The 26,758-nt window shown below is 36.0% G+C and overlaps 1 protein-coding gene across 5 annotated transcripts in view; it reads right to left on the bottom strand.

Moving 5' to 3' along the window:
* Positions 1-26,758, bottom strand: part of PTPRZ1 (protein tyrosine phosphatase receptor type Z1) — a 167,243-nt gene that overhangs the window by 35,729 nt on the left and 104,756 nt on the right. For 2 of the 5 annotated variants that reach the window (XM_081244031.1, XM_081244032.1), the window contains exons 9-12: positions 19,437-19,621; positions 18,090-18,216; positions 11,762-11,808; positions 3,672-7,245 (exon numbers count right to left, since the gene is read on the bottom strand). In XM_081244031.1, coding sequence (XP_081100157.1) covers positions 3,672-7,245; positions 11,762-11,808; positions 18,090-18,216; positions 19,437-19,621 — 3,933 coding nt within the window. Of the gene's footprint in view, positions 1-1,808; positions 7,246-11,761; positions 11,809-18,089; positions 18,217-19,436; positions 19,622-26,758 lie in introns of those variants that run through there. The other 3 variants (XM_081244029.1, XM_081244030.1, XM_081244028.1) reach the window with 2 other exon arrangements.

Raw genomic sequence — 26,758 nt, 5'->3', positions numbered from 1 at the left:
GATAGCGTCCTTCTGTAAGAAGAGATGATGCAGAAAGGGTCAAGAATTTAATCCACTCATATAGGAAATGCATCTATAAGTGACAACCAAATGTCCCAAGATGTTTGTTTTTATAACTATGGAAGGATTTGCTAGAAAAAAGCAGAATTCAAAGTTGTGACTAGAAATAATAAAGCTGTATACAAAGTGGGAATATTGTAAGTCAACTGATCCCTGAGCTGTAGTTAACGTTCTTGTGAGAGAAGGCTGAACTTTACCTTTTATTATGTTAATCATATGCTCTGGTCATTACATATTATAGGGAGACTCATCTAGAAGCCTAAATAATCTGACGGTGAATGTACCGGTATTTTTTAAAGAAATTTAGGAAAGCATCTTGCTTTATACACAATTGTCTTTACGTTGTTTCCTATCGTTATTATTGTTACCTAAGTAGAAAGTTTGTGGTTAACAAAGGAAATAAGCCACTTAGCAAAGTCCCTGGTACCTAGAAACTACAAATGGAGGTTAGTATTATTGTCTATTTCAGTCATACTTGAAGTGTGTCCCCCAGAATAGTGGCATCGACATCACCTGGAACTTGTTAGAAATGCATATTTTCAGCCCTCTCCAACCATCCCAAATCTACTGAATCAGAAACTCTGTGGCTAAGACCCAGCAATCTGTGTTTTAACAAGTCCTCTGGGTGATTCTGATCCACATTAAAGTTTGAGAACTAATGATGTACATTAACTTACATACAAAGTGAGGTTATATAATTATACTGGTCTCCAATGGCCACAAATATTCACTGCAGTATGTATGTAGGTGTATGTGTATATATATATGTATCTAGATACATACATATCTCATTTATATAGATGTATGTGCATACATATATGAGATATGTCTGATCAAATATGTGATACATATGTAAGATATATAACACATAAAATATATAACAAATTACCACATATATATCATACACTCTATATACATGCACTATACACACACATGCACACACACAGAGTCCTGTATATAGACTTTTCTCATAAGTTCTCTGGGATGTCTGATTTCAAAACAAACCTTTTAATTAGGGAGTTAGAATGATAAATCCATGGTAATTACATATAATGAAACTTAGATATTTTATATGAGATACCACATGAAAGTAGACAATCCACTGGCTGCTTTGTATATACTATAATGAGGAACAACTAGTTATACTGATTTTTATATTCATTAGTTGACACTAAATATCTTTTTGGATATGGCTCCATAGTGTATATGAGTTACCTAAATGATAAGACAAAAATGTGCTAATAGACGATTAGAAAAAAAGAACAAAAATTAATATTTTAAAATTCACTTTGAGAATAAAACAGTAGAATTTTGGTATTACAAATTAAGCATTATATATTTTTTATTGTTCTCAATCATGAAAATGTAGTCCCTAAGAGACAGACACCAATGACACATGTTTCCAGTCTCAGTTTTTTATTAGCTCCCTATGTGACCTAGATCAAGCAATCTAGTATCTTTGGGACTCAGTTTATGCATTCATAAATTGCAGATACTAATATCTGCCTTATCTATATTATTATTATTATTTTTTTTTTTTTTTTTTTTTTTGCAGTACGTGGGCCTCTCACTGCTGTGGCCTCTCCCGTTGCGGAGCACAGGCTCTGGACATGCAGGCTCAGCAGCCACGGCTCACGGGCCCAGCCGCTCTGCGGCATGTGGGATCTTCCCGGACTGGGGCACGAACCCGTGTCCCCTGCATCGGCAGGCGGACTCTCAACCACTGCGCCACCAGGGAAGCCCGTATCTATATTATTTTGATGAGCATGTCTTGTAAATTATTCTACATTCTAGAAGTAGGTAATAAAATGGTAAGTTTCAGAATTAGTCTATATGCATTTGATAAAGAAGTATATTCAATTATTGGATAAGACAGACTACATATGATTTTTTTACAGATATGTTTTAAAAATAGGCAAGAATTTTCCCCTAATCCTGTATGATCTTATTTACTTCATTAATTATGTTACTTGCTGCTGTTAGATGTTATATTTGTATTGTTTTCCTCATCAGTGGGAGAACATACTCAAATTAAATAAATCTAATTAGTGCATTGAAGAGAAATTGTTAAGTTTTAGTCAATAATTTAAGGTTTGGCATTTTACAGTATATATAGTCTTTCCATAACAGCATAATCTAGCAAGAACATACAGATGATGTCACTACCTAAAAAGACAGAAAAATGGACGGATTCCTGATGCTTTATTTCTAAATAAATCTAATAAAAATTAAAAAAACACAAGAACTATATTTGAAGCCAGATAACAATTCATATACATGGCAACACTAATGAAATATGGTGACTCATGAATTCCTTACTCATTTTCACATAACAGAATGTAAGTGTTTAAACTGGAACGAAATGTTAAACAGGTATCAAGTCAGAATATAGAAAAACTTCTCTATCAAAATGTACAAACTTTTAATTGCTGCTGCACTGAAGGAAACTAGATAACTAATTCAAGGGATGGAAATAACAAAGAGGAAAACTATACTGATAAGATTGTTGTCTATGTTCTGGATTTTACATACCTACTTTTATGCAATGAGTGCAAGATTTACTTTAGCCTATCTTTTGACTTACTGTTGAGATTTAAATATTTTCATTGTTGATTTTAAAAATGCCTTAAAATGTAATAAAAGCAAATTATAAAACTCTTATGATCAATGCAATGAAATTATCTAGTATTTCATATTCTTAATGGTTTTGAATTTCCCCTTTTCTCCCCCATGGGCATCTAAAGCAAACATCTGTATTTTATATGCTGCAAGTAATCTGCTCGAAGAAACATCTGGCTGATAAATTAATTTGCATAAAATACATTAACAAATGAAATGCATTTCTACAGAAAATGTTCTAGTGTTGTACATCTTGTCATACAATACCTATACATACTATGCATATTAATGGCCGTTATTTAACTTCTTAGAAAGGTGTATAACAGCAAGTATAAAGTAGAATGTATTTTGTTAGTTCACACTGCCCTCTTTAGGCAACATTAAGGTAATCAAAGACAATTTTTAAAAATTAAAATCTTAAAAAATGTCTTACCATTAACTCTCAAAACTTAGCAATAGAACTTTTTTAAAAGTCCCCAAGCTGATGTGGATGTGCAATTATCTATCTCCTTTCCACTGGGTGGATCAGAGAGAGGTGGTACATATATCACATTATTATCAGAGTTTATAATTCGTTTTATAATTCAATAGAATTAGTTGACAACTTATTTTAGAATATGAGTAAACCTTAAAATTAAAATCATCTAAAACACACTCCAATCTATCATTTAAAAAGCAGTGTACTGAAAATGTATTATGCACACAATAATTACTCTCACATGAAATAGGTATCTTGCAGAATACGAAAAAATTGACAATAAATAAAATCACCTTATCTATTTTGGAGAGTGTTAACTTAAGGATCAAAACACGTTGAGTATGCATTTGAAATAATGAGTAGAATCATATTTTAAAAACTGTAAATTGATTTGTGAATATCTTGATTTTTAAAAATGATGGCCATTTTACCAAATTTCTCTTCCCATGATTTTTCTATTTTTTGAGGCAAAAGGCCACCACACCTCAATCTATCCCTTGGATCCATAACTAACCTGCCTCTGAAATGTTGAATACTTCTGAGTGCCTGCTAGTAACAGTCGGTGTTGAGGGCTGTGGGGATCCAGGAGTTATTTCTGAGTCACCTGCTTCCAGGACCCCATCACCATCTTTTTCATTAATATCTGGAAAACTGAAATCTGTGGAAGTCTCATTATCATTAAGGCTATCTGAGGTACCTTGCCCTGATCCACTCTCTTCATCACTTGTAGGAAATGCCCAAGCTTTAGATTCTGGGCTGAAAGGAAGCAGGGCACTACCAGTCTGAATGTCATTTTCCTGTTTTCCATCATTGCGCTTTTGGGGTGGCACATTGGTCGGTGGTGATTTATCAGGACTTCTGTCCACATCAGTCTGACTGTCTGATATTACACCTGTGACTTTATTTCCTTCTTCAGAATTCTCAGATAGTGAGTATGAGACTGGGTTATTCAGATCCACAAGACTGTTTTCCTGGGTGTCTGAATCATTCATTACCTTTTCCTGTGATTCTCTATAGGAGGAGCACGACATACACTTATTTATGGATAAGCCATCTCTATCTCTGCCATCATAATCATCATCATCGTAATCATCAGTATCACCATCGTCACCACCACCCACTAAATCAGCATCAGATCTGGCACTCTGAGTCAGCTCGGAAGTTGTTCTAGAAGGAAACAGCAACTTGGTTGTGGTTACAGAACCATCTTTGTTGGGAGAAATAACTGAAATGGAAACATACATGTTTCCTAAAGGGACAGAATGATCAGCAGTTACAACTGTATCAGAGACAACTGTTGGAATACCAGCCAATACCTCATCAGACATAGAACCCTTGGCAGAGGTGAAGACTTCATCAGAGTAAACATGCTTATTTATAAGCGTATCTGGTGGTGCATCAACTGATAAAACAGGAGTAGCAAATGCATGCCTTCCTTCTCGGGGGGCAGCCTGGTTAAGCTCCAAATTGGCAGTTTGGAACGACTCATCCTTACTGTACAATGAAGGTACCGCTTGCTGGGAACTTTCGCTTTTAAGCAAAACTGGTTCAAAATATTTCTCACTTGCGTAAGAAATGGTTAAACCTTGAAGTGAAGCAGCGTGCATATTAGAAGTAGGCGATACATCAGAGACTGGTACAGATGTAGCGTGCAGCGTGTTTTCCCTTGAAGTGGAATTTGATGCCATAAGATGCAATATTGTAGAACTAATGTGATCAACCTTGGGGGTTTCAACCAATATTGGATCACTAGGCACAGCTGGAAGAGCAGTTTTAAGCAACGTGTCAACATCAGAAGCCTGAAAGGAAGGTTGCAGCAATACTTCAGTATTAAAAGAAGCTGAGGGCTCATGAAATAAGAGCTGAGTTGAAGGAGATAACATTTCACTAGAAGCAGGGTCAGAGGATGCTGGCTCTGAGTTTGCACTAAGCACAGGTTTAAGCGAAGTATCACCAAATGCTTGAGATACAGCGTGTGAAGACTGAACTGGAAAGTTATTTTCTGGAACTTGACTAATCTCATGATCAAAAACCTTAGTAGCAGTAAAAGCAAGAAGCCCTGGGAGGATGCCCTTTGTGCTAGAAGTGCAAACAGGGGATTCTTGTAAAGATGCATTCAATTTATTTACATTATCATACAGGTCGGGTATGACTGTGCTTTCAGAAGGGTAAATCGGCTCACTGAAAGAAGAAATGTGTGGTTCCGTCTCATTTCCATTTATTACGTCACTTTTAGAAAGCAGCTTGTTATCATCCCCAAACATAGATGCTGGATATGTAAATTCAGCTACAGAAACAGGTGAAGACACGTTAAGGGCTGTCAGACCATCTGTGCCAGGTAAAAGAAATTCACTATCAGAGGAGGCTCCAGACCACTCCCCATCACCAGAGAGGCCATGAGTAGGCTGCAGCAACGGTGCACTTGGGGTTACTAGGGGAGACTCAGACATCGGTACGTGGTTAGGGCTGCTAAGTAAGGAACCCTGAATAGACTCATGCACAGGTACCGCAGAACTGTAAGAAACACTGAAGAGGTACTGGGAGCCCTCATCATTAGTTAAGGCATAAGAAGGTTCAGGCCCTGAAGAACGTGCATGCATCATAACATCACTGCTGGACGGTTCAGCTTGAGAAAACATAAGCGTTTTATAAAGCACACCAGGTTCACTACCACCGAATTCCAAGGTCTCTGAGGCAGCATGAGTAGTGGTCTGATGTGACACCACATCAGAATATGGAGCAAGGCTGGGCTCTAATAGCAAATCAGCCCCAGCCACTGGCAGAGAAGCATGCAGGGACACCTTATCACTCTCAAGAGCTGAAGTAACTTGTGGAAGGATTTGAGAAACATGGTGAAACAATTCACTACTGAAGGAAGCAGAGGAAAATGGAAGCAAAGGCGCATCATCATAGGAAGACAGGATGGATTCAAATGACACACCGACACTGGGAAATACAGGCGTAGCATGCAAGGCCGAATCACTACTTGAAGCAGCAGGGGTAGTGTTGAGGATCTGATTGTCAAGCAACAAGGGGGTGACTAGAGGAAAGACTTCACTACCGTAGGAAGGTTGGAGAGGTGTCTCACCATTGTATACTGGTTGAGTTGTCTGCGGGTGTACCAGGTTGATGGTGGGGACCGAATCATGTTGTCCAGAGGATGGAGTAAAAGCATGAGGTGTTACCTCAGTTGGGAAGTACGCAAAGGTAGAATAATGTGGCATTTCCATATCTGTGACCAAGGGACCCTGTGACACCAGTGGGCCTGGAGGAGAGGACTCAGTTGTCTTCTCAGATCCATCAATATCCATCTCGGTGTGATTAGTCTGGAGAAAGCTCTCTCTACCTGACCCCACATCGGGCAGTGTTGTCACAACTGTAGTGCTAGGAAACCACACATTTCCATCAACGGAAGGATCCTTTGGAGATTCTTCCGCACCTGAGGAGGCTGAATCTTCTGAAGCATTTCTCGTAGATTCTGGTATAAGGACATCGTACGTGACTGCCTCTGGGATTTCTGAAGAAAACACATAGCCAGGGGCTATGCTCTCAGAAACGAACGGCACAGCAGAAGTTGCAGGACTGGAGCCTGAAGAATCATCGGCTTCCGTACTGAGCTTGAAATTGGTCAATAAACTCTCTTCCCCACTGATATCAGTAGATAGCTCTTGAGATTCCATTACAGAAACTGTATTTGAATATTCCACAGTCCCAGACAAGTTCATCTGTGGAAATCTGAGAACAGTTTTAGAGCCATCACTTAAAGAGGCTGAAGTGCCTGCCAGAGTGAGAGATGGTAGCTGGGTCGCAGTCTGTGAAGTCAAAGGAACATCTTTTTCTGGGTCTAATTCAGTGACTGGTTGGGAAGTGGAATCTAAGGATGTGTTGGGAATATCACCCTTTCCAGAGAATTCGCTTCCTCTTGCTGGGGACCGGTTAGTCTTGGCCTCATTGTATTTCGTCCCTACTTGGTTGTAGTTTGTTGTGGTAGGAATCTGGGGTTCCTTTCTCCTGATTTGGTTTGTGGTACCGTCTCTACCAGGATTCACAACAGTGTCTTCTTCGGTGTTCTTTCCCTCTTCTTCCTCCTTTGAAAAACAAATAAGATTTAATGGGACATAAGGAAATAAGAGAAAAATGAAATCTTAATAATATCTTATACTGCATTATGCTGTGAATCTTCACCTGTGGGATTTTGAGAACTTCTCATAAAGCACCACCCCGTAGAAGCCATGACTATCCTATAACCATTATTATCCACCCTTGAGGGAGAGTAACTAAACTTAATTAAAGCATCTTATTTATGGCTACTTTTTATTTTATTTTATTTGATGAAAGGAGGTAAATTAATAAATACCACAACTTTGAAAAGAAGACACATTGTAGTGGTATTTACTTACTGAGAGTGTTATGTAACACAGTATTTATTTTCTTGTGTTTATATTTCTCTGTTCAGTTCATCTGGCAACAAGCTAAGTAGCAATTAGCTTCTTGTATTGTGAAATGGCAATGAAACAACTTATTTCAAAGACAAAAGTAGCTGTATATTCAGAATATTTCATTGTATATATTAAGGATAAATCACAATTTTTAAGCCATCATAAGAGGAAGGTTTAGGACTGGAAGAGGTTTTTGGTTTTGTTTATTATTTTGTTTTAAATACTTTTCCCAGAGGATTTCATCTTAGACGGAGGCAGACATTTTAAAGACAACTTGTCAAAATATGGTCCTAGTACTCGTCATTAAATTTCGTGTTTCCTTTAGAAACACTATTCAGGTGACCCAGTCTTTCATGGACACTTACTCACTATAATGGCCCAGGAGTTATCTAGCTAGAGGTCAACCAAAACCCATGCTTTCTTTTTTTTTTTTTAAAACTGTGCATTTTATAAAACATCTAATCATATGTTTAGAAAGCTAAATTGCCAAACGTATCAAGATATGATATTTTTTGTCCACATAGGACATGATTTTGTAAGTTTGTTGGCACTGCCATCTATTAGACCTCTTAAGGTCATGTGCCTTAAAAAAAGAAAAAAGCTACCGAGTACAAATTTGTCAGTGAGAACGTGACCAATATCAGTAGAAAGAATCTGAATCTTTAACCACGTGTGCTCATGAGCTTTTGTCTCATACACACAGAAAGTGGCACTGTATGAAACACAAGCTTTCAAGCTTAATGTCTGCATCATTATCCAGAGCTTAACTATTTAGTTGGTTTTAAGTATTTTTTTAAATTTTAAGGCACATGTGACAACCCTGAGAAGTGAGTCATTGAAAATGGTTATTCTCTTAGATTCCCCAGATACATTTCCTCCCTAGTGGTATTTCTTGATAACATTTTGCATTCTGTTTGATGCCCTGTTCACAAGGACAACCAGGAGATTTTACCAAATAATTTCCTGACTAAATATTCCCCTAATTTTCAAGCCCAAAAACTTCATGTAAAAGGAAATAAGAATAGTTTGCCTTGACTCGCTCTTGGTGAAAGATACTCTTCTCTCCTTAGAAGTTCTCACAAACATTTGTTTTATAATCTGATCCAGGATCAGATTGATCTGATCACATTGATCTGAGGATCAGTGTTAAACTTAGCAATATGGAGTTTCTGAACTCTTCCTCATTTTTGCAAATCTGGATATTTGCCTAGTTTTCTGGTATCACTCCACACTCTTACCCTTTATCAAGACTTTCAAACTTTTTTTCTGCTCTATTCAAATCTCCATTTCCTTCTCTCCTCATTCTCAGCAGATGGCTTTCCTGGTTATAGAGAAAGTAGAAGCCACTAGACAAAAACACACCTCTTCCTAATGTTAAAACATCAAAAACAGGGACCAACAAAATCTACCCCTGCCCCTCTCATCCTGTTGTAACTGAAGAGATGTTCCCCTTCTTTCTATTTCCTACATTTGTGTTCTAGTCCATTCTCTATCATCTTCTCAGGAACTGAATACAACTATTTCCCTCTATTCTGTATTTTACATTTTTTGCTTTCTTGAATGGATCATTCTCATCAGCTTAAACTCAGATCTCTCCTATTTAAAAGGAACATAAAGGAAAATCTTTAATTCAATGTCTAGTATTCATTTTACCTCTCCCCTTCTCTTCACAGTAAAGTTCCCAAAACACATGTCATCTATCTTCTCTATATGATCTGACAATTTCTATCAAATCCCACAATAACATTGCTTCTCTTACTCTTTTCTTAGATTCCCACACGAACCTCCTTTATCATCCTCCTGTCACAAGCTATGTAGATGTCTATAAAACTGTTCTTAAAACATAATGCCACTCACCATTTCTTCTACTTGATCTTTTGGAATAAAAACTATACACACATTAAGCACACATATCCCTTTCATTGCTTTCTTTTCTAGCAGATTTTAGACTGTGAGGTTCAGATACCTATTTGAATCTGATGAAAGTGATGGACCTTTCATTAATCCCACCCAACTAAGTCTTATACATCTCTATGAGGTCATATTATCTCATGTCAACATTTCAAGAAGAATATATGATTCATGTTCTAAGATTACTTTATACATATCTGAAACCACAAATATTTTAATGGACACTGTTTCCTATAACTTCTTATGGAGTTATTGTGAATCTCTCTTTCACTATGGTTTTGATCTGGATCACACCTGTTATCCTTCACAACTTTTATTAAAATTTCTCTATTGTAAAGCCTTGATTGTGCTGGAGATATTTTGTCTTTCAAAGTCATGCATTCCTATTGGAAGAGAATTTGAGGAACATCTCCCAAACTATTCATTTCCATATTCAAGCTTAGAGCCATCACCGATACATTCCAGATGTTTGCCAACCTCTATCATTCATTCCTGCATGAATCGATGAAAGTGAACAGTGTTATGAACTGTGTTTGTGTCCCCCCTAAATTCACATGTTGAAACCCTACACCCCAAAAGTGATGGTCTTAGGAGGTGGGCCCTTTGGGAGGTCATTAGTATTAGATGAGGTCATAAGGTGGAACCCTCATGAAGGGGATTAGTGCCCTTATGTTAAGAGTCATGAAAGATTGCTTCTTCTGCTCTGCTCTCCACCATATGAAGACACAACAAGAAGTCTGTAGTCAACAATCCAGAAGGGGCTCTCATCGGAACCTGGCAGTGCTGGTGCCCTGATCTCAGACTCCCAGGTTTCAGAACTGTGAGAAATAAATGTTTCCTGTTTATAAGCCACTTAGTTCATGGTATTTTGTTATAGCAGCCCAAACTGACTAAGACACAAACCAATGATTTGTAAAGATAATTTCTTTTTCTTGCCTTTGACTTGATTCTGGTAATCATTTCTAGGTATATTCATATCCACATGCATGTGCACATGTGCGTGCATGCAAACACACACAGACACACAGAGATATCCTTAGCTGAGTTCTGTGAACTCTTGATGAAATGCGGACTGGTCATTTTGGTAAAATAGTACTTTGTAAGAGAGAATTGCCATAAGATAAATAAATTATTGAGGTAATTATATCTGTGAAAACACAACCTAATTGCTATTTATTACTAGACAGTAGTATTAGTTTTCACAAGTTACCAGCTCTTACACACATATGTACTTATGGACAAATTCTTACTATCATTAACAATAGAACCTGGCTTTAACGTCTCAGTTATAATGAATAGCACATTTGGGCTTAGGATGAAATATTGAATATAAGACACAAATAGTCATTGTCTCTCTATTTCAAAAATTAAGACAATGTTAAAATTTATAAATATCCTTAGATACCCATTTACTTAAAGGACCTTGTGCTAGCAACAGACATTTATAATATAAGTAGTCCAAACAAAATTTATAAATATCCTTAAGTGCCCATTTACTTAAAGGACCTTTTGCTAACAACAGACATTTATAATATAAGTAGTCCAAACAAAAATAATCAAATTAAATGGGCAAAAGAATATACACAATTTATACTTTGACTCATATTTATTATCAATCTGTCAATCATTGGTTAAGTTAGTTAAAAATAAGCTGTACCAATATTAAGAATTGCTTAAATATTATTTTAGCCTTTTAGAAACATTTGAACATGAAAAAAATTCCAATTTGTGGCTATAGTTCATAGCTATCGTTATTTTTAAAGTTCACTGTTGGGCTTCCCTGGTGGCGCAGTGGTTGAGAGTCCGCCTGCCGATGCAGGGGACACGGGTTCGTACCCCCGTCCGGGAAGATCCCACATGCCGCGGAGCGGCTGGGCCCGTGAGCCATGGCCGCTGGGCCTGCGCGTCTGGAGCCTGTGCTCCGCAACAGGAGAGGCCACAACAGTGGGAGGCCCGCGTACCGCAAAAAAAAAAAAACAAAAAAAACTCAAATAAAGTTCACTGTTTTTCTAATTATCAACAAACCTTTTCTATCTCTTTTTAAAAATTATACCAATTAAAGTGTCTTCCAACTTCTTCATAAAAAAATCATGTATATTAATTACATGTCTATCTACAAAGCTCAGCAACTAATCCCACAAACAATGAATAATGCAACATGAACTTTTTATTAATGCAACATCTGAAACCTAACCAGTAATTCAAACCAGACTTCTTAATTTTAAAACACTTGAATAAAAAGTAGCCATGATACCTTAATTATTTCTTCAGTTCCAATTAATTCAGGAAAGAGGTCAAGTTCTACAAAATTAAAAACAAAATTATTAACATTTTTATTCAACTATTTCAGCCTTATGGGTAAACCGTTGGATGGAAAGAGGGAAAAGGGGAAAAAAAGACTGTTAGTTTGGAAAATACAGAATTGGCCAAAATAAAAATTTCGAATTTCAGTTTTCAAGACTACTGAATGTTACATAACACAACACTACATAAACGTACAGGAAACTGCACTCAAAACCTTCATCTCTATCCTCCACTCCAACTCCCTTCCCTATTCTCACCCTAACTGTGATTGAAGCTAAGAAGGGAGAAGGGGACAGTGAGACTGATATTACTGGGTGTAAAGAAACCCAAGTAATTTTTCATCAGTGTAGACTTACTTTCATTCTTAGCATGGCTGATAAAAGCATAGTTGGGAAAATGCCAGGGGAGAATTGACGGGTTTATTTTCTTATTCAACTACTTATTCCTCAAGGTCCACTTCTGACTGAAGATCAAGTAGGTCTTTTCATTCTTCAGATTTGGGCTCATATGTATTTGTACACAGGGTACTGCACCAGATAAAAGGAAGAATGTTTTCCAGCAGGTCCAGCCTGGATTGGCAGCAGGAAGGACTGACCGGGGGTTAGCCCCACACCTTCTTCCCAGGGATACTCAACTAATGCCATCTATGTGAGGAATATAATGACCAGGATCATTTAAGCCTGATTTTCCCAACTGGCTAGAATCAGCGTATTTCTAGTCCCTGGCTATCTCAATCCTAAAACAAGACCCGTCAGTAAATGTTAGGAAAGATAAGGAGCTGGTTCCCTCTCTCCAACAAGGAATGTAGCCCCACTGCCAAATTACTGAGGAGCTCGAGGACCATTTTTCCTCACTCTTCATCCAAGCTGCATCAGGAAGATGGGAGACAGGGCAACTGTGAGGGCTTGAGCATTATTACAAAGACGCCCTTCTTATGCTTATTATTTTAGAGAATCTCATTCCATCTCCGAAGTTCATGCTCTTCACTATCCTAAAGCTGCTTATATTCTATTTTTAATGCCTCTATAGATCCTCAAAGGAAATGCATAGTCTATAGAATTTTCAAAGGCATAACTGAACTAACATTAAATATTTATCAAATCTAGGCCTGTTTTACAATATAGACTTTCTTGAGTTTATTTTTATGATAAAATTTCTAGGTATTAAGAAATGTAAAACTATAAAATATCGTCATGTGCCTGAATTCTATTTAGACGAGAACTCAAGTAAAACATAGAAGTAAGCCCAGGCCCCATGAAGATTTAGATAAAATTAATACTCTTGACTATTTATTTTAAAGTTACTTACCCTGAATAATTTTCGATGCTATAAAAATGAAAATATTCATGGGAAACAATCATAGTCTTAAATCTTAACTCTCAATTATTATTTTTTTCTTGTTAAAAGAAGGAATTTGAAAACTTTCATTTGGATTATTAGTGTTTTCCTTTTTCTATTTTTGTCTCTGTGAAACCCTTTCCCACCCTGTTTTTCATGCTCTTTATTCTTTATATTTTTAAATTAAAGTGATTTCAATAGTCTGAAACTGTGTCTCTATAACCTCCAAGGAAACCAATATATGTGAATTTTAAAATGGGTTGCAACTAAACTGTGAGAGAGAAATTTAAAAAACCTTTAATATGATTTTCTAAAAACTACAGTTAGAGAAGTTCATGCATGTAAAAATCTCCCATTTCAGCATGTGAACAATACATAATTTTATTGAAACTGTTTTTATATGGAGTCACTCCTTTTCATGTACTTTTAAAATACTTTAACATTACTAAGGGCAAATCATAATCAAATCTTGTTAAGTGATATATATATAATACAGTAGATTTCTCTCTGTTAAGAGGCTACCGAAAAACATCTCAGTCCATTCTCAGTCCATTCTCTTCAACGTTCTTACAGAAGTGTTTTTAAAAACTGGTCTAACTTCACCTAACTTTATACTTTTAATGAGCAAAGATAATTCTCTTATTTATTGTCAGGATTGGGGTGGGGTGTATATAATTATTACATTGAGGACTGATTTTCTTTTCTTTCAGTACTCTCTGTGTGTATTGCATTTGATTAATTTTTATCGTTTGACCAAAGCATAACTTAACTGTATAGATTATGCTTCCTATTAAGTTAAAATACATAATTCTACTCAATCACATCCTCTAACGAGTATCAGGATCAGTGAGTTCTACTATAACTGGCTTTGCTGTTTACCGCAATAAGTAAGAAGTTTCCTTTGGGCCCCTTCAGGCCCTAGGGGCAGAACCTATAGGTCCAAGCAGCCCTTTGATCCTTCTTTATTTCATGGCACACTCATGGGTGAATATGGCACCCAAGTATGGGTGCCTTCGTGTTGGTACGTAAAAACCCACTTTGAAGGATCTTCATTTTGGTTTCCTACTAGACTCAGATCATTTGAATTGACTGAAATTCTGGGGTTGCCCAGGAACTCGTTAATAGTCCTGCCCCAAATAATCTAGAAGTGTTTTGCTGAGCCTCTTCAGAAAAATTCTGAAATAAAATAATTTTGAAAGGTTGTTTCTATCTCCCTGGAGAATCTGAGCCATACTCCTGGGTCTGAGAGCTCATATCACTCAAGGTCTAGTGCTGCTGATTGGCACAAGGTCTCAGAATGGGTACACTTTGGCCTGCTGTTTTCTTGCAAATAATAACTAATGTTTCAGTGGCCACAGGTCTGACTCAGGCACTGACTCAGGCACATATATTAAACAGTTCAAAAATTATACTGGTTTACAGAATCTTCTCACTTCATCAAAACAGACTCCATGAAGGATACAAAAAGTCCAATAGTGAAGACTGTCAATATATTTTTTTGACTGAACACTTAAAATTCACATTTATGTGATAAAAGAACAAAACCTATTGGTTCGTTCTGGTTTTGTTTTGAGGCACATGCAATGTTAGATTTTCTAAAAGAGCATGTTAGTCACACATTAACATTCCATAACACAAAAAAGCAACACTGATGTAGGTTGGCAAGCAAGGCTTATTTAATTGTTTGAAGGTTTTAAGCCAAGTTTCACAGTGCAAAAGGGCAAAAGCAATGTAAACTGCAATCTCTTTAAAGTGTGATTTTTAAATATCATTATATAATAAATCCTGTAGTGTAGTATGGTACAGGCTGAATAAGGACAATATATAGTGATTTAACAAAGACAATTGTTATACAAATGAAAAGCACACAAAACAGGAAAATGTGTTGATCTAATACACCACGCATTTAAATTTAACACATATAATTATCAAGGCCCTAAAACATGTACTTAAGTAATATCCTCTATATCATAATTAGATCTACATTATAGAAATGAGCATAATTATTTTAGTTACAACCAAATAAAAAAGAAAAATTTCTAAAAAAGCTTTTAGAAAGAATATTCATTTTGTTTAACCTTAAAAAGTTTTCCTCGACAAATTTAAATTGTTACTGAACATGAGTTTATGCATTTATCTTAAAATAGTGATTTATAATAAATTTAATGGACACTAATTTATGGTGATACTGTTGTTCACAACAACAAATGTAATTAAAATGCACAAGTGGTAAATTAATCAAATTAGCCAAAGTTAAATGCACAATTTGGAAGATTGAGTTTTCCTTCACAGATATTGATTAGAATATTTAAAATCTGTGACTGAAGGAATGAGGGTAATTATAAGTGATCTCCTTCATTCCTTTTAAACAAAAGCAACAAACAGTACAGTATTTAGGAAACAGCTTATCCAAAATAATAGAATAATTCAATAGGGTACTTTACAATGTTACTAAGGTAATGAAACAACATGATTAACAGGATGAAATGGTACTAATAAAAACCATGAAATAAGCAGCAAACTCAAAAGCCACTAACATCTATATTAGCCACATAAATCATAAAATTTACAAATCTTGTAGGTACTATCACACTAAACCACAGGATAGTACTGCTGTCAAGACTTTTACTGTGATATATTTACCACAGAAACAACCTTTAAGGTAATGTAATTTCAATAATGAACTGAAAATATATGGGCTGAAATGCCATTGTAGTCTTCACAATCAGAAAGAATGAGTTCTAAGAAAGAACTAATATTTTCTTTATAAAAATAGGAAGAGCCCAAACTTTGGGTAAATTGGTTTTTGACAAAGGACTTTTTGGTAGAAATAACTAAGGAATAAACTAAGTTTTTAACCCTTGGCTTTTGAGAGTGATATCATAGTAAAATATCAAATCAAATACCATCTTTTACCAAAACATGTACAAAATGCTCTAAGGGACTGGGATATCCATGGAGATTAAATGATGTGTCCAAGCTAGCACCTCATTAGTTCAATGGTGTCCAGATCCTTTGAACAAATAGAAATTAAGTTATAATATGTATTAATTTGTACAAATGGTGTAAGTTCTACAAATGATACAAGTACGTTATACTTTGTGCCAGTACAGACTCAGTCTAAAAGGATCACTCAGAAATCACTTCTGTAGAAAATAGACATTTGATCTGTTTTTCCATATGCAATAAGCTTCTCTCTCAAAAATAAAAAGCAAAAAAATTCAGAAAGTCTAAACTTTTAGCATAGTGGCTAGAGTAAGAAAGTGTACAACATAAATAGCTAAAATTATTTTTTGTAAACTCCTGGGAAATTTTTTTATGTTCAGAAATTAGAGTGGTATAATCAAACCAAGATAGTAAAGTTAAGTGAATGTATTCAATATAATTCATATCCTAAAATACACAATAGTATTAGAAGAGATTTTTATATACCACATTTAAACAATTCACATATGATATTGGCCAACATGGTCAATGGTGCACTGCTACTGATGCCATTTTGGGCGTGGATCAATATGGGGAACTTTGGTGAAGGATGACATTCAATGGAGGGGCATGATATGGTACAGAGAAACCACGGTCAGTTAATTTGATACTCACCTTTCAGTAAGACTTAGAGCTCACATTCCATTTAAAAAAACCCTGATTTTGAAAAATAATGCTAGATAAAAGCAATAGGAAAGATGGTTATACCCAGGACATGAGGCAGATCATAAGAAATATTATTAAATAATGATTTTGCCATCATGAAAGTAGTAATATTCATTAGCCATCAATGCTCTAACTTGGGAAATATCTTGGCAAGTTTTGTAGCCTGTGGTTTGGAAGGATCCATAATCTAACATCTAATGTTCTGACATATATTCTTTAACTTAAAAGTTCAACTAATGAGAACAACTATGATGAGGTAATCAATGAATGAGCTTGTAATAGATTAAAGCCTTGCTATGGCATATAGACCACAAAGGCAAATCAACAGACATCAGTTTTCCTTCCATATGTAAAAGTAAAATATGCTACAATTAATATCACCTGTAACCATCGCCATTAAGAACTTGTGAAAATTTCAGTGAGTAGCCTCATGATAGGGATGACCAAAGAATATTTACATTTATGTACGTATGTATGTTTGCATATATTTATCAACATGCATGTGCATGACGTGTATGTATATATATATGCATACACATATATGTACATATATAATTCCATCCTATCACTTAAAAAATGCTTATACAAACAAAAGGAAGGCTTTAATTTAGTTATGTAAATTTGTAAATTGTCAAATTATGATGGTCAGCACTTCATTCAATTATTGCATATGCCTTGAGATCAAAGATTTTCCTGTAATACTTAGAGAAGATGCATGCAAATGAAATACAATTAGAAGCAACTTTTTTGTTTGCTTTTATGGAATAATACTGGCAAATCTAAGAGGAAAGCTCCCCCTCCCCCACCAAATTACAAAAAGTGGATTAAAATATCTAAGATAAACTTTTGAGATGCTTTGTATAGATATTTCAAAGTACCTCACACGATCCTTGAATCACGTATATACTTACTACAAAATGCTTTGGGGGCTGAAAGAGGAAATAAACACAAATGAAACCAACTCTTTATTTTCCAAAGTCAAAGACTTTATATTTACTTAGCTATTTTCATTTGGTGGCCAGTACAGACATTACCAAAGGTTTTGCTGTTCTTATTTTACAAATAGAAAACTTCAATACTAAGAATAAATTTACTTATTGTGCTACACCATATCTGCTGAATGAAAAATGAGTTCCATGCTTTACAAAATTACCTGATGATCCAGACTAAAAAGGAAATCATTTTGCCTTTTGGCCAAAAGAATATAAAGTCAGAGAGAAAGCACCAATGCATACAGAAATTAAACTAGCCTCGTTTATTTAGATAAGGCATATCAGGGGGTCACTTACCAGGGTCATTGGAAGGCATGTCCACAATCAGCTGGTCGCTGTATTTTCCATATAAGCCATTAGTGCATATGGCTACTATTTGAAGAACATAACTCATATTGGGTAGTAAATTATTAAGAATAGCACCCTAAAAGAAAGGTGGCAGTAATTATACAAATGTATTATTCTCATAGGAGTACTAACATACTAGACATCGGTCCTTAGAAAAGATTTTCTCATTTGTCAATAGAAAAATTTATATTTTATTAACCTGAGAAAAAATTCTATGCAATGTTCTTAAGTTGAACTTGTGATATTTGTGAATTAGGGAGATACTGGAAAACTACACTTTTTTTTCTTTTTACAAATCAGATCTAGTATTAGAAAATTTCGTATTTTAAATATTTATTTAAAATTTCTATGTAAATAGAATTATTATCTTCTTCACATCATTATGAAGTGAAAAATAGTATATTCTCATAAATTCCACAACTTTCTCAATTCATAGTGTCTTTGTTCTAGACATCTGAATTAAAAAGTTGTTACAAATCTCATTATTTTGTTTATATGATATTCCACACCAGCTTTTGTTTAAATGCAGGTTCCTAGGGCTTGAGTGACACCCCAGTGAGTGTCTGTATTCAGAGTTCAATGTCTTGGACCTATACTGGGGGCTTTCTTGAGGGGTTTTCTCAGCTATACCCCAACACCTCCTTTCCAGGGCAAAGTTTAATACTGAGATGTTCAGGTCACAGAAGGAATCTGTACTTTATTTTCTTTAATTCTTGTGCATGGGTGGGGAGCAAGAGGACATGGATCCTTTCCTAAGGATTACCTGCCTCATGTCGCCAAAGTTCTAACGCAATTGACTTCACATCTGTTACTTGGAAATTTGATGCAAACAAAAGGACTTTCAAGACCCCTACTCTATTCCCTACTCTATTTCCCTTGTGCTGATTCAGTATGATGGGGAAACAACATACAACGGTATCAGAGCACTGACATTCCAGGCCCAATTCTTTCCCCAACGGTGAGAGCATAAAGTATTTAACTGATCTTTGAGTCCTTTTCTTTGTAAAGAGAGGCTGCACTAGATGATCTCTAGTTCTAAGTCTTCCATAAGTGTCTACTCTACAACGTTGCTGTTGGCAAAGTTGTGGTCTCCATGTAATTCAAAACATTAGTAAGAACCTAGTGTCAACCACTGTAAGTTCTGACATAGTTAAATATAGCTTCTGTGCCCCCTTCACCCCACTAGAGAGCTTCATACAAAGTCTAAAGTCACGAAAGGCAACAATATACAATCATTTTAAGTTCTTACCCTAAAAATTAAACCACAATACAAGAAACAATTGATTTTATAGTTACCAAGTCTTGATAGCCATCTGTCAAAAACTCATGCTTGGTTTGGTCTTCTCCCTCTAACTGCTGGTACAGAACTGCGAACTTCTCAATCATGGTATCATAAACTACTCGAGGTCTCTCCCACGTAACAAGAAGGCTGGTATAATTCTCTGGGTCAGCTTGAACATTTTCTGGTTCTGAACTACAAACTTCAGAGAAAAAAAAAGTACAGTTATTGATACAACTGTCACTCTCTAGGATTTCAACAAGTGAAACATATTCTATGAACATTTTTGTTGTATTTTAACAAAGGGTAAAAAAGTTACACTTTTCCACTGTGGCACTTTTGTTCATGCCATTTCCTGTATCTGAGATACTTCTTCCTTCCTTCTGTGAATGAAAAATATTGCCTGCCATATCAGTAAACAAAGGATGTTGCAGCTGTCAAGCCATCACATTACAGCTGCCCCAACAGTGCACCCTGAGGAAACTCAGGGTGACAGTGTACAGGAAACTGACCCCAGAGAGCTGAGGTGCATATCAAAGGAATGATTTCAGTGAGCCCAGACTCGTGCATCTTCCGATACACAGAAAAATGCTCAATTCCTTAACTTGAGATATCTGGTTTTCTTTAATTAACAGTAGGTAATCTTTTGATGTTCTGACTACCTGGTCTTTGTTGCAAAAACTCCTGTATATCCTGGCTCCCCCTTTGCCTCTTCGGAGCAGTCCCTCAGAGTGATCTGAGAGTCCTGTCTCCTGGGCTTGAAGTGCTTAGAATGTCTGCCGAATAAAACATAACGCTCACCTTTTAGGTTGCGTATTTTTTTCGGTCGACACCTCCTATCTCTATCTGTTGACGTCTGATCTTCAGGAAATGTCTTGATCAAGCGCAACCTTCTCTGTTATGCACGCTTTGATCTCTGCTGAAGTGATCTCTGTCATTTTCAATTGTCTGTTTTGTTTCACCACTATTATTTCATTGCATAATTGCCTGTTCTATTGTATATATATTTTCTGAATGGGTCTTAACTCCTTTAGTAGATTATAAACATAAGAACCAGAGCTTCATATTTTTGTATTGCCCAGAACACTGCCCTGAATATATCTGGCATTACTGATTCGTTTTCAAAAATAAAGGAACAAAGGATATCTTCAAGTTTATGGTGTCTTTATTACACTTGTTGGGTACCTGACAAATACGCTTAGCTCAGGATGAGGAGAATTTCAATGATAAAAGATGGTCTATTATCAGACGTTTTATTGTTTGAAAATCCTTAAAATAATTAAAAATTCCCTATCACAGAAAACCAGAGAAGAACAACTAAAACTATTATTTCAATATTTTTCAGACCTGCTGACAAAAATCCCACTTTGGCATCATAAATAGATTAAGCAATTAATTTCAGGGAATTAGAAGATTTGTTTGTCTCAGCTGAAAAAATATACTGAAACTCATCCAGGGACTTCTTAAAATGAATTGAAGCCCATGCTGGGAATCATGCCAAAAATGTAGTCCCATCAGAAAGAAAACTCTGATACTTTCTGAAATACATTCATAATGTGATAATTTGGACTAACTGTGAGGATAAAAATTACAAAATTCATGATACTGTGCTAATAAAGCAAAGTAATGAATATAATCTCTTCATAGACCAGATAGATTTGCAAAAGAGAGGGAGAGAAAGGTCTCTAAGGCCAAAGATTATGCTTGCAGAGCATATTATGCTCACATATTATGCTCACAGAATCCAGGCTTTGCTTTAAAGGGATACCAGAAGTTACAAACCACTAGACGAGACCACACAGTTTACTTAAGTGAACCAATCGTCACTACTACCAAAACTATTTCCAGGACCCAACGAAAACATGCAAGCAGCAGCATCAGAATATGACCAAAAAGCCTTTTTGTCTCTCTCAGTCTGTAGTTTTTCTCGTGAACATGGGAGGGCACCCAAAACTAACAACTGACCTTATAAACTGAAACAAATTTTATTACAGTACTTAATAATAGATATTTTGGCATATGTATGCTATGCTAGCAATGGTATATGAATGATTCAGATAAACATAAATATATATAAACATAAACATAAATATATATACACATATACTCTTTAAATCAATATATGAATAACTTTGTATGAGTTAGAGACAGAAGTTTTCACTGTTAAAACTATATACTATTTTTTGTTTATCAAGGATGCAGGGTGGGGTGTTCCTTTGGGAATAAGAGGACAATTCTTCCGTTATCAAAAACCACGAATTCAGAATGAGAAAATGTATTCTAATTCAGGTCTAGACTCCATCATCGTTACTCTATCTAGTGACAATTCTATTAGCGTCCGCCAGATGGCAGAAGACCACCAAAGCATCTCAGAAGTAAGCTTCTAACATAAACTATACAGGTAGAGGAACAGGATTGCCTCAGCCTAGATTCTGATGAATCCCAAATCTGTTTTTAAAAGACGGAAGGTGATTCCGGACAATATCATTTGCAGATTTTGTTCAAAAATCACTCCCACTTTGTGTAGAGTGAGAATGATTTAAAGTGAACTATCTCTTCCTCAAAGATGAAATTATCTTAAAATGCATTAGAGTTTTATGCATGTACACAAAACATAAAACTCTGAGAAACTGAGAAAAACATAAAATTATTAGCTGCAAAATACCCAAAGGGCCACTTCCTAAACAGTGCAAGCAATTTTGGTCAGACGTCTATGTTTATCTTGCCTTAACAGTAGAAATCAGTGGGTACTTCAAATAGTAGAAATCAGTGGTTACTTCATCAGCATTAATATAAAGTAGGACTCTGAAAAGAAATTCACATTTCCTTGCCACCAGGTTTTCATTCCTTTGTTTTCTTCTTTACACTTCTGTAAAAGCTTATTAGTAATTTGTTTAAGAGTTTAAATTTACATTGTAATTAGAAATTTATGTTTAAAATACTCCTTTTGCTTATTGATAATCATAGCTTAGTAATATGTTATAAAGCTGCCGCTGAATCTTATCTTTAGATGCTAAAATACAGAATTTTATGGAAAAAAAGATATATACTTTAGAATGTGTTCAAGAGAAAGACCAGTACTTCCGTATATAGTCTATGACCTTGTCAAAGGGTTGCCCTTCTATAAGGTAGGACGGAATCTTTTAAATAACAATCTAGTTAATTTTTTATACACTACTTGGTGTTCAGACATAAAGCTGCGTAATGACTATGGAATAAGTTATTAATTTGCACTAAGTTTTCTAAGTTTTCATTATATTTCATTATATTTTGTATTGAAAATAGTTTATCCTCTTAGAAGGACATACACTCCATAAAGCTCATTATCTGGATTGAAATTCAAGAAGTGTCTTCCAGATCAACGTATATTCAGACACCAAATACAAGCTACCGATAAATGTAATAAAATAGTAACAAAAATATAATTTCCTTGATTATGGGGCGTTCAGAACTACAAAATGTTGAGGTCCCTTTTCCTTCCTTAGGAATGAATCGCATGCCCTGGTTCCTTTCTACAAGCTACATGTGATCTGGATCACAGTTACTGATCCTTTAAGGAACACTGGCCAAGAAGGAGAATCGGGTTTCTGCAAGCTTGTGGCTATGAGCCAGGCTGTGACAAATCTGGAGTCCACGTCGAGCCACATAGGATACAAGTAAGCACTTCAGTCCACATGCAAGGGGTCCTCACATATAAAGAATGAGAATGAGGTCTCCATTTTAAGAGAGTGGTAAGTGTTCTTACTTAAAAACTTATGTTTAACATTCGTTTCTCATCTACTTGGTTCCAGGTACTCTTGGACATACAAATAAAGACGGTGCCATCCCTGCCTATAGGAACCTCATTCCTCTAATCCTTAAATTTAGTAAGGTATTAGATGTCATGGGTGCTTTTAGTTTCCAAATCCTAGACTCCATTTACAGAGGAATGCAAAATAAATTTTTAAAAATTCTGCCATTTAGACCAAATTAGGTTGTGTTTTTCAAAAGTACATGTTTTTCTCACTAAAAGTTGTAAAAGCTTCACAAACTTAGCTCACACGAACTCCTTTACCTTCTCATCACTTAAATGAATGGATATGGAGAGTGAATACCTCCTACATAGCAATGCGTATGCCTTGCAGAGCCAGTTGCAAAAGATTAATAGGCAAAGCGCTGTGTCATGAGGAAAAAGGAAAAAAAGTGGGAAAAGAAAAGGAAATAAATGAAGGAAAAGCACAACGGAGGAGAACATGACACCTCTTTCCCTATGACATGTCTCGTGATTAGCTAATCACGAAAGTCAGTGCCGATGGTCGAGGGGAGGAGGTAGGAGTTTCCTTCTGCCTTTGCTGTTCTATGTGCCCACCCTGGGAGAAGGGACACATGCCCTAAGGGAGAAGGCCCAGCCTTACCTCCATGGATTATGAGTAAAAATGTAGATGGAAGAGAAAAGACAGCGTGGTGATTCCTGGGGAGTGGCAGAGAAAATGTCACTAGGTTTTTACCCAGTATTTCCCATTGTTTGAGGTTTGGTACAGTTTAACACAGCCCATGGCAGAAGTACTTCCGTGAATGCACACTGATAAATCCACCCCATCCTTGCTTGAGGTTTATGAGCCTCATTTTAAAAAGTATTGAGACAGGGCTTCCCTGGTGGCACAGTGGTTGAGAGTCTGCCTGCCGATGCAGGGGACATGGGTTCGTGCCCCAGTCCGGGAGGATCCCACATGCTGCGGAGCGGCTGGGCCCGTGAGCCATGGCCACTGAGCCTGCGCGTCCGGAGCCTGTGCTCCGCAATGAGAGAGGTCACAACAGTGAGAGGCCCGCGTACCACAAAAAAAAAAAAAAAAAAAAAAAGTATTGAGACAGGTAATTTGGTGACTGAAATTACCATGGTAATTACCACATGGTATGTGAGGAACTTGAAGACTGACAGATTCAGAAGACAATCAATATTAAGGTTGTGATTTCCCCTCACGGAGTAGCAGATCTTAATAAAACGAATGTAAAGATTGCCACAAATGTTAAAAATAACTAGAAATGATCTACCACTGCTGTGCACTTCTCAATGATTATATGCCATTCCCTTTAGATAAATAACCAAAAGAAATTTTTCGAATTCTACCTAATTAAGTCAATCTTCTCTAGGAACACATAGTAACTTCATCAACAGTTCAATTTGTAACATATAATCTTCCAAGAAGTAAATAATCTCCATGTCACTTTTCTGCAGATAGTTACAGAGCACAGAGTTAATGTACATGTGACCTTAATGAATGCTATTTACAACTATTGACCTTCAAGAAGGTAGGTCTACTGATGTATAATGCATCATGACATTTTTCAGGAAATTACAGAAAACTTCTCATAGCTCAAATACAACATTAAGCTATGAAGACACTCTTTTCATGCTACCCTGCCTTGAAAAGCATTTTATATTTTATGTTTTTTTAAAAAAAAGTTTGCATTAAATAATATTACAATGCTAGCAAATGAGATTTAAAGTGCATTTATAATTCTACTTAACAAACAAAAGCCCTAAACATGGAAAACTTGAATAGCACGCCGTACTTGTGAGAGCTTTCCCCATTCTATATATACAAATATATAAATGCATACACACATGTATATACATGAGTGTATACATACACACAAACACATACACTACAGTAATAGGAGCTATGGGCCTGGAGCATATTATGTTCAAGGGAATGGACTGCTTTGCAAACTTTAGTTCATTTAAACCTCACAACAACCCTACAAGGTGGCCATTTTGAACTCACATTTTATAGGTGAAGAAACTGAACTCAGAGAAATTAAATAACTTGACAATTTTTATATAATGAATAAGTATTTGCACTGCGGTTTGAAACCAGAAGTCGACTGGGCTTTAAAAGACCCAGCTCTTTCCTACTGTGCTTCAGGAGGCCCCTGCTTCTAGGTGGAGAGCCTTGCTAGTGGAATAATAAGAGGGCAGCAGGGAGGCATCTGTTGCCTGGAAGGCAGGGGACAAACCTGGACTTCACCTCCTCTACACGCATGTTATGTTTGTATGGTTACTGACACATATTTCTCATTAACTAAGAGACAGCTTTTCCTAACTCCTTCAAGATCAGATGGTTCCATTAAATTTTGTGATTCTTAGAAGAGCCACCGCCCATCCCATGAAGCCAAAAATAAATGCCTTTTAATAAATGGCAACGCTATGTAAAAATGCAAAAATAGAGGACTAAAGTTCTGGTAAAATATGGATTCATTCACAAACACTGAGTGCATTTTCCTGTGAATGCAAAAATGAATAAGGCTTGATTTCTACCGTCAAAAAGTTTGCATGGATATGCAGACCTCTCATGGTTTTTGCAATTACTTATAATGTATTGATGTTTTGCAAAATATGTTTTTCTACAATGCATTTACCAAGAGCAGAATTCTAACAATTTTCATGCCACCTCTTACTTTTCTCTTGGTCAAAATGAGGATGTTCGATATTTATAATAGCAAAATATATAAATATAATCTGAATGTCCCAAACTGAGAAACTGATTTAATAAGGTGCTATGACTATACAACGGAATAGTACATAAAATTAAGAATGTGATTAATGATATATTTACATCATTAAGTAAAGCAAAATCAATAAACAGATAAGTGTGGTATAGCCTGATATTTTGTGAGATATAATAATATAGTTTTTTTTTTTTTTTTTTTTTCTTTTTGCGGTATGTGGGCCTCTCACTGCTGTGGCCTCTCCCGTTGCGGAGCACAGGCTCTGGACGCGCAGGCCCAGCGGCCATGGCTCACGGGCCCAGCCGCTCCGCGGCATATGGGATCCTCCCAGACTGGGGCACGAACCCGTATCCCCTGCATCGGCAGGCGGACTCTCAACCACTGCGCCACCAGGGAGGCCCTATAGTTTTAATTTAAGAGATAGACCTAGAAGGATATTCCTCAAAATCCTCATAGCAGTTATCTCTGGGTAATGACAGTATAAGGCATTTTTATTTTCTTCTGTGTGCTTATCTATATTTTCTCCTTTTTTACAATGTTCATGTAATAAAAACATTTTCAGACTAAATTTAATAAAGATTAAATCCTGAAAATAAATGCAATCCTCAATTCTTATTTTCAAATTCAGTTCGAGAAAGTAGAAGGGTGATAGTGTATCCATTAATGGAAAAAAAATCACAGGAATATGCACATGGAAAATACGTGCTTGGTGAATGCAAATACTCATAATGGAAAATGCAAGAATTCAATTGTCCTAGTTTTTGAAAAGAGCCAATACTATTTAAAAAAAAGCTTCATGTCATTAAAGTCATCAGTTTTTATTATAAAATTATGTAAGCATAAATTATGT

Source organism: Mesoplodon bidens (genome assembly GCF_964165515.1).
Source record: "Mesoplodon bidens genome assembly, chromosome: 9".
NCBI lineage: Eukaryota > Metazoa > Chordata > Mammalia > Artiodactyla > Ziphiidae > Mesoplodon > Mesoplodon bidens.
The sequence above is the reverse complement of the archived record's forward strand: the minus strand, read 5'-3'. Positions and strand labels throughout refer to the sequence as shown.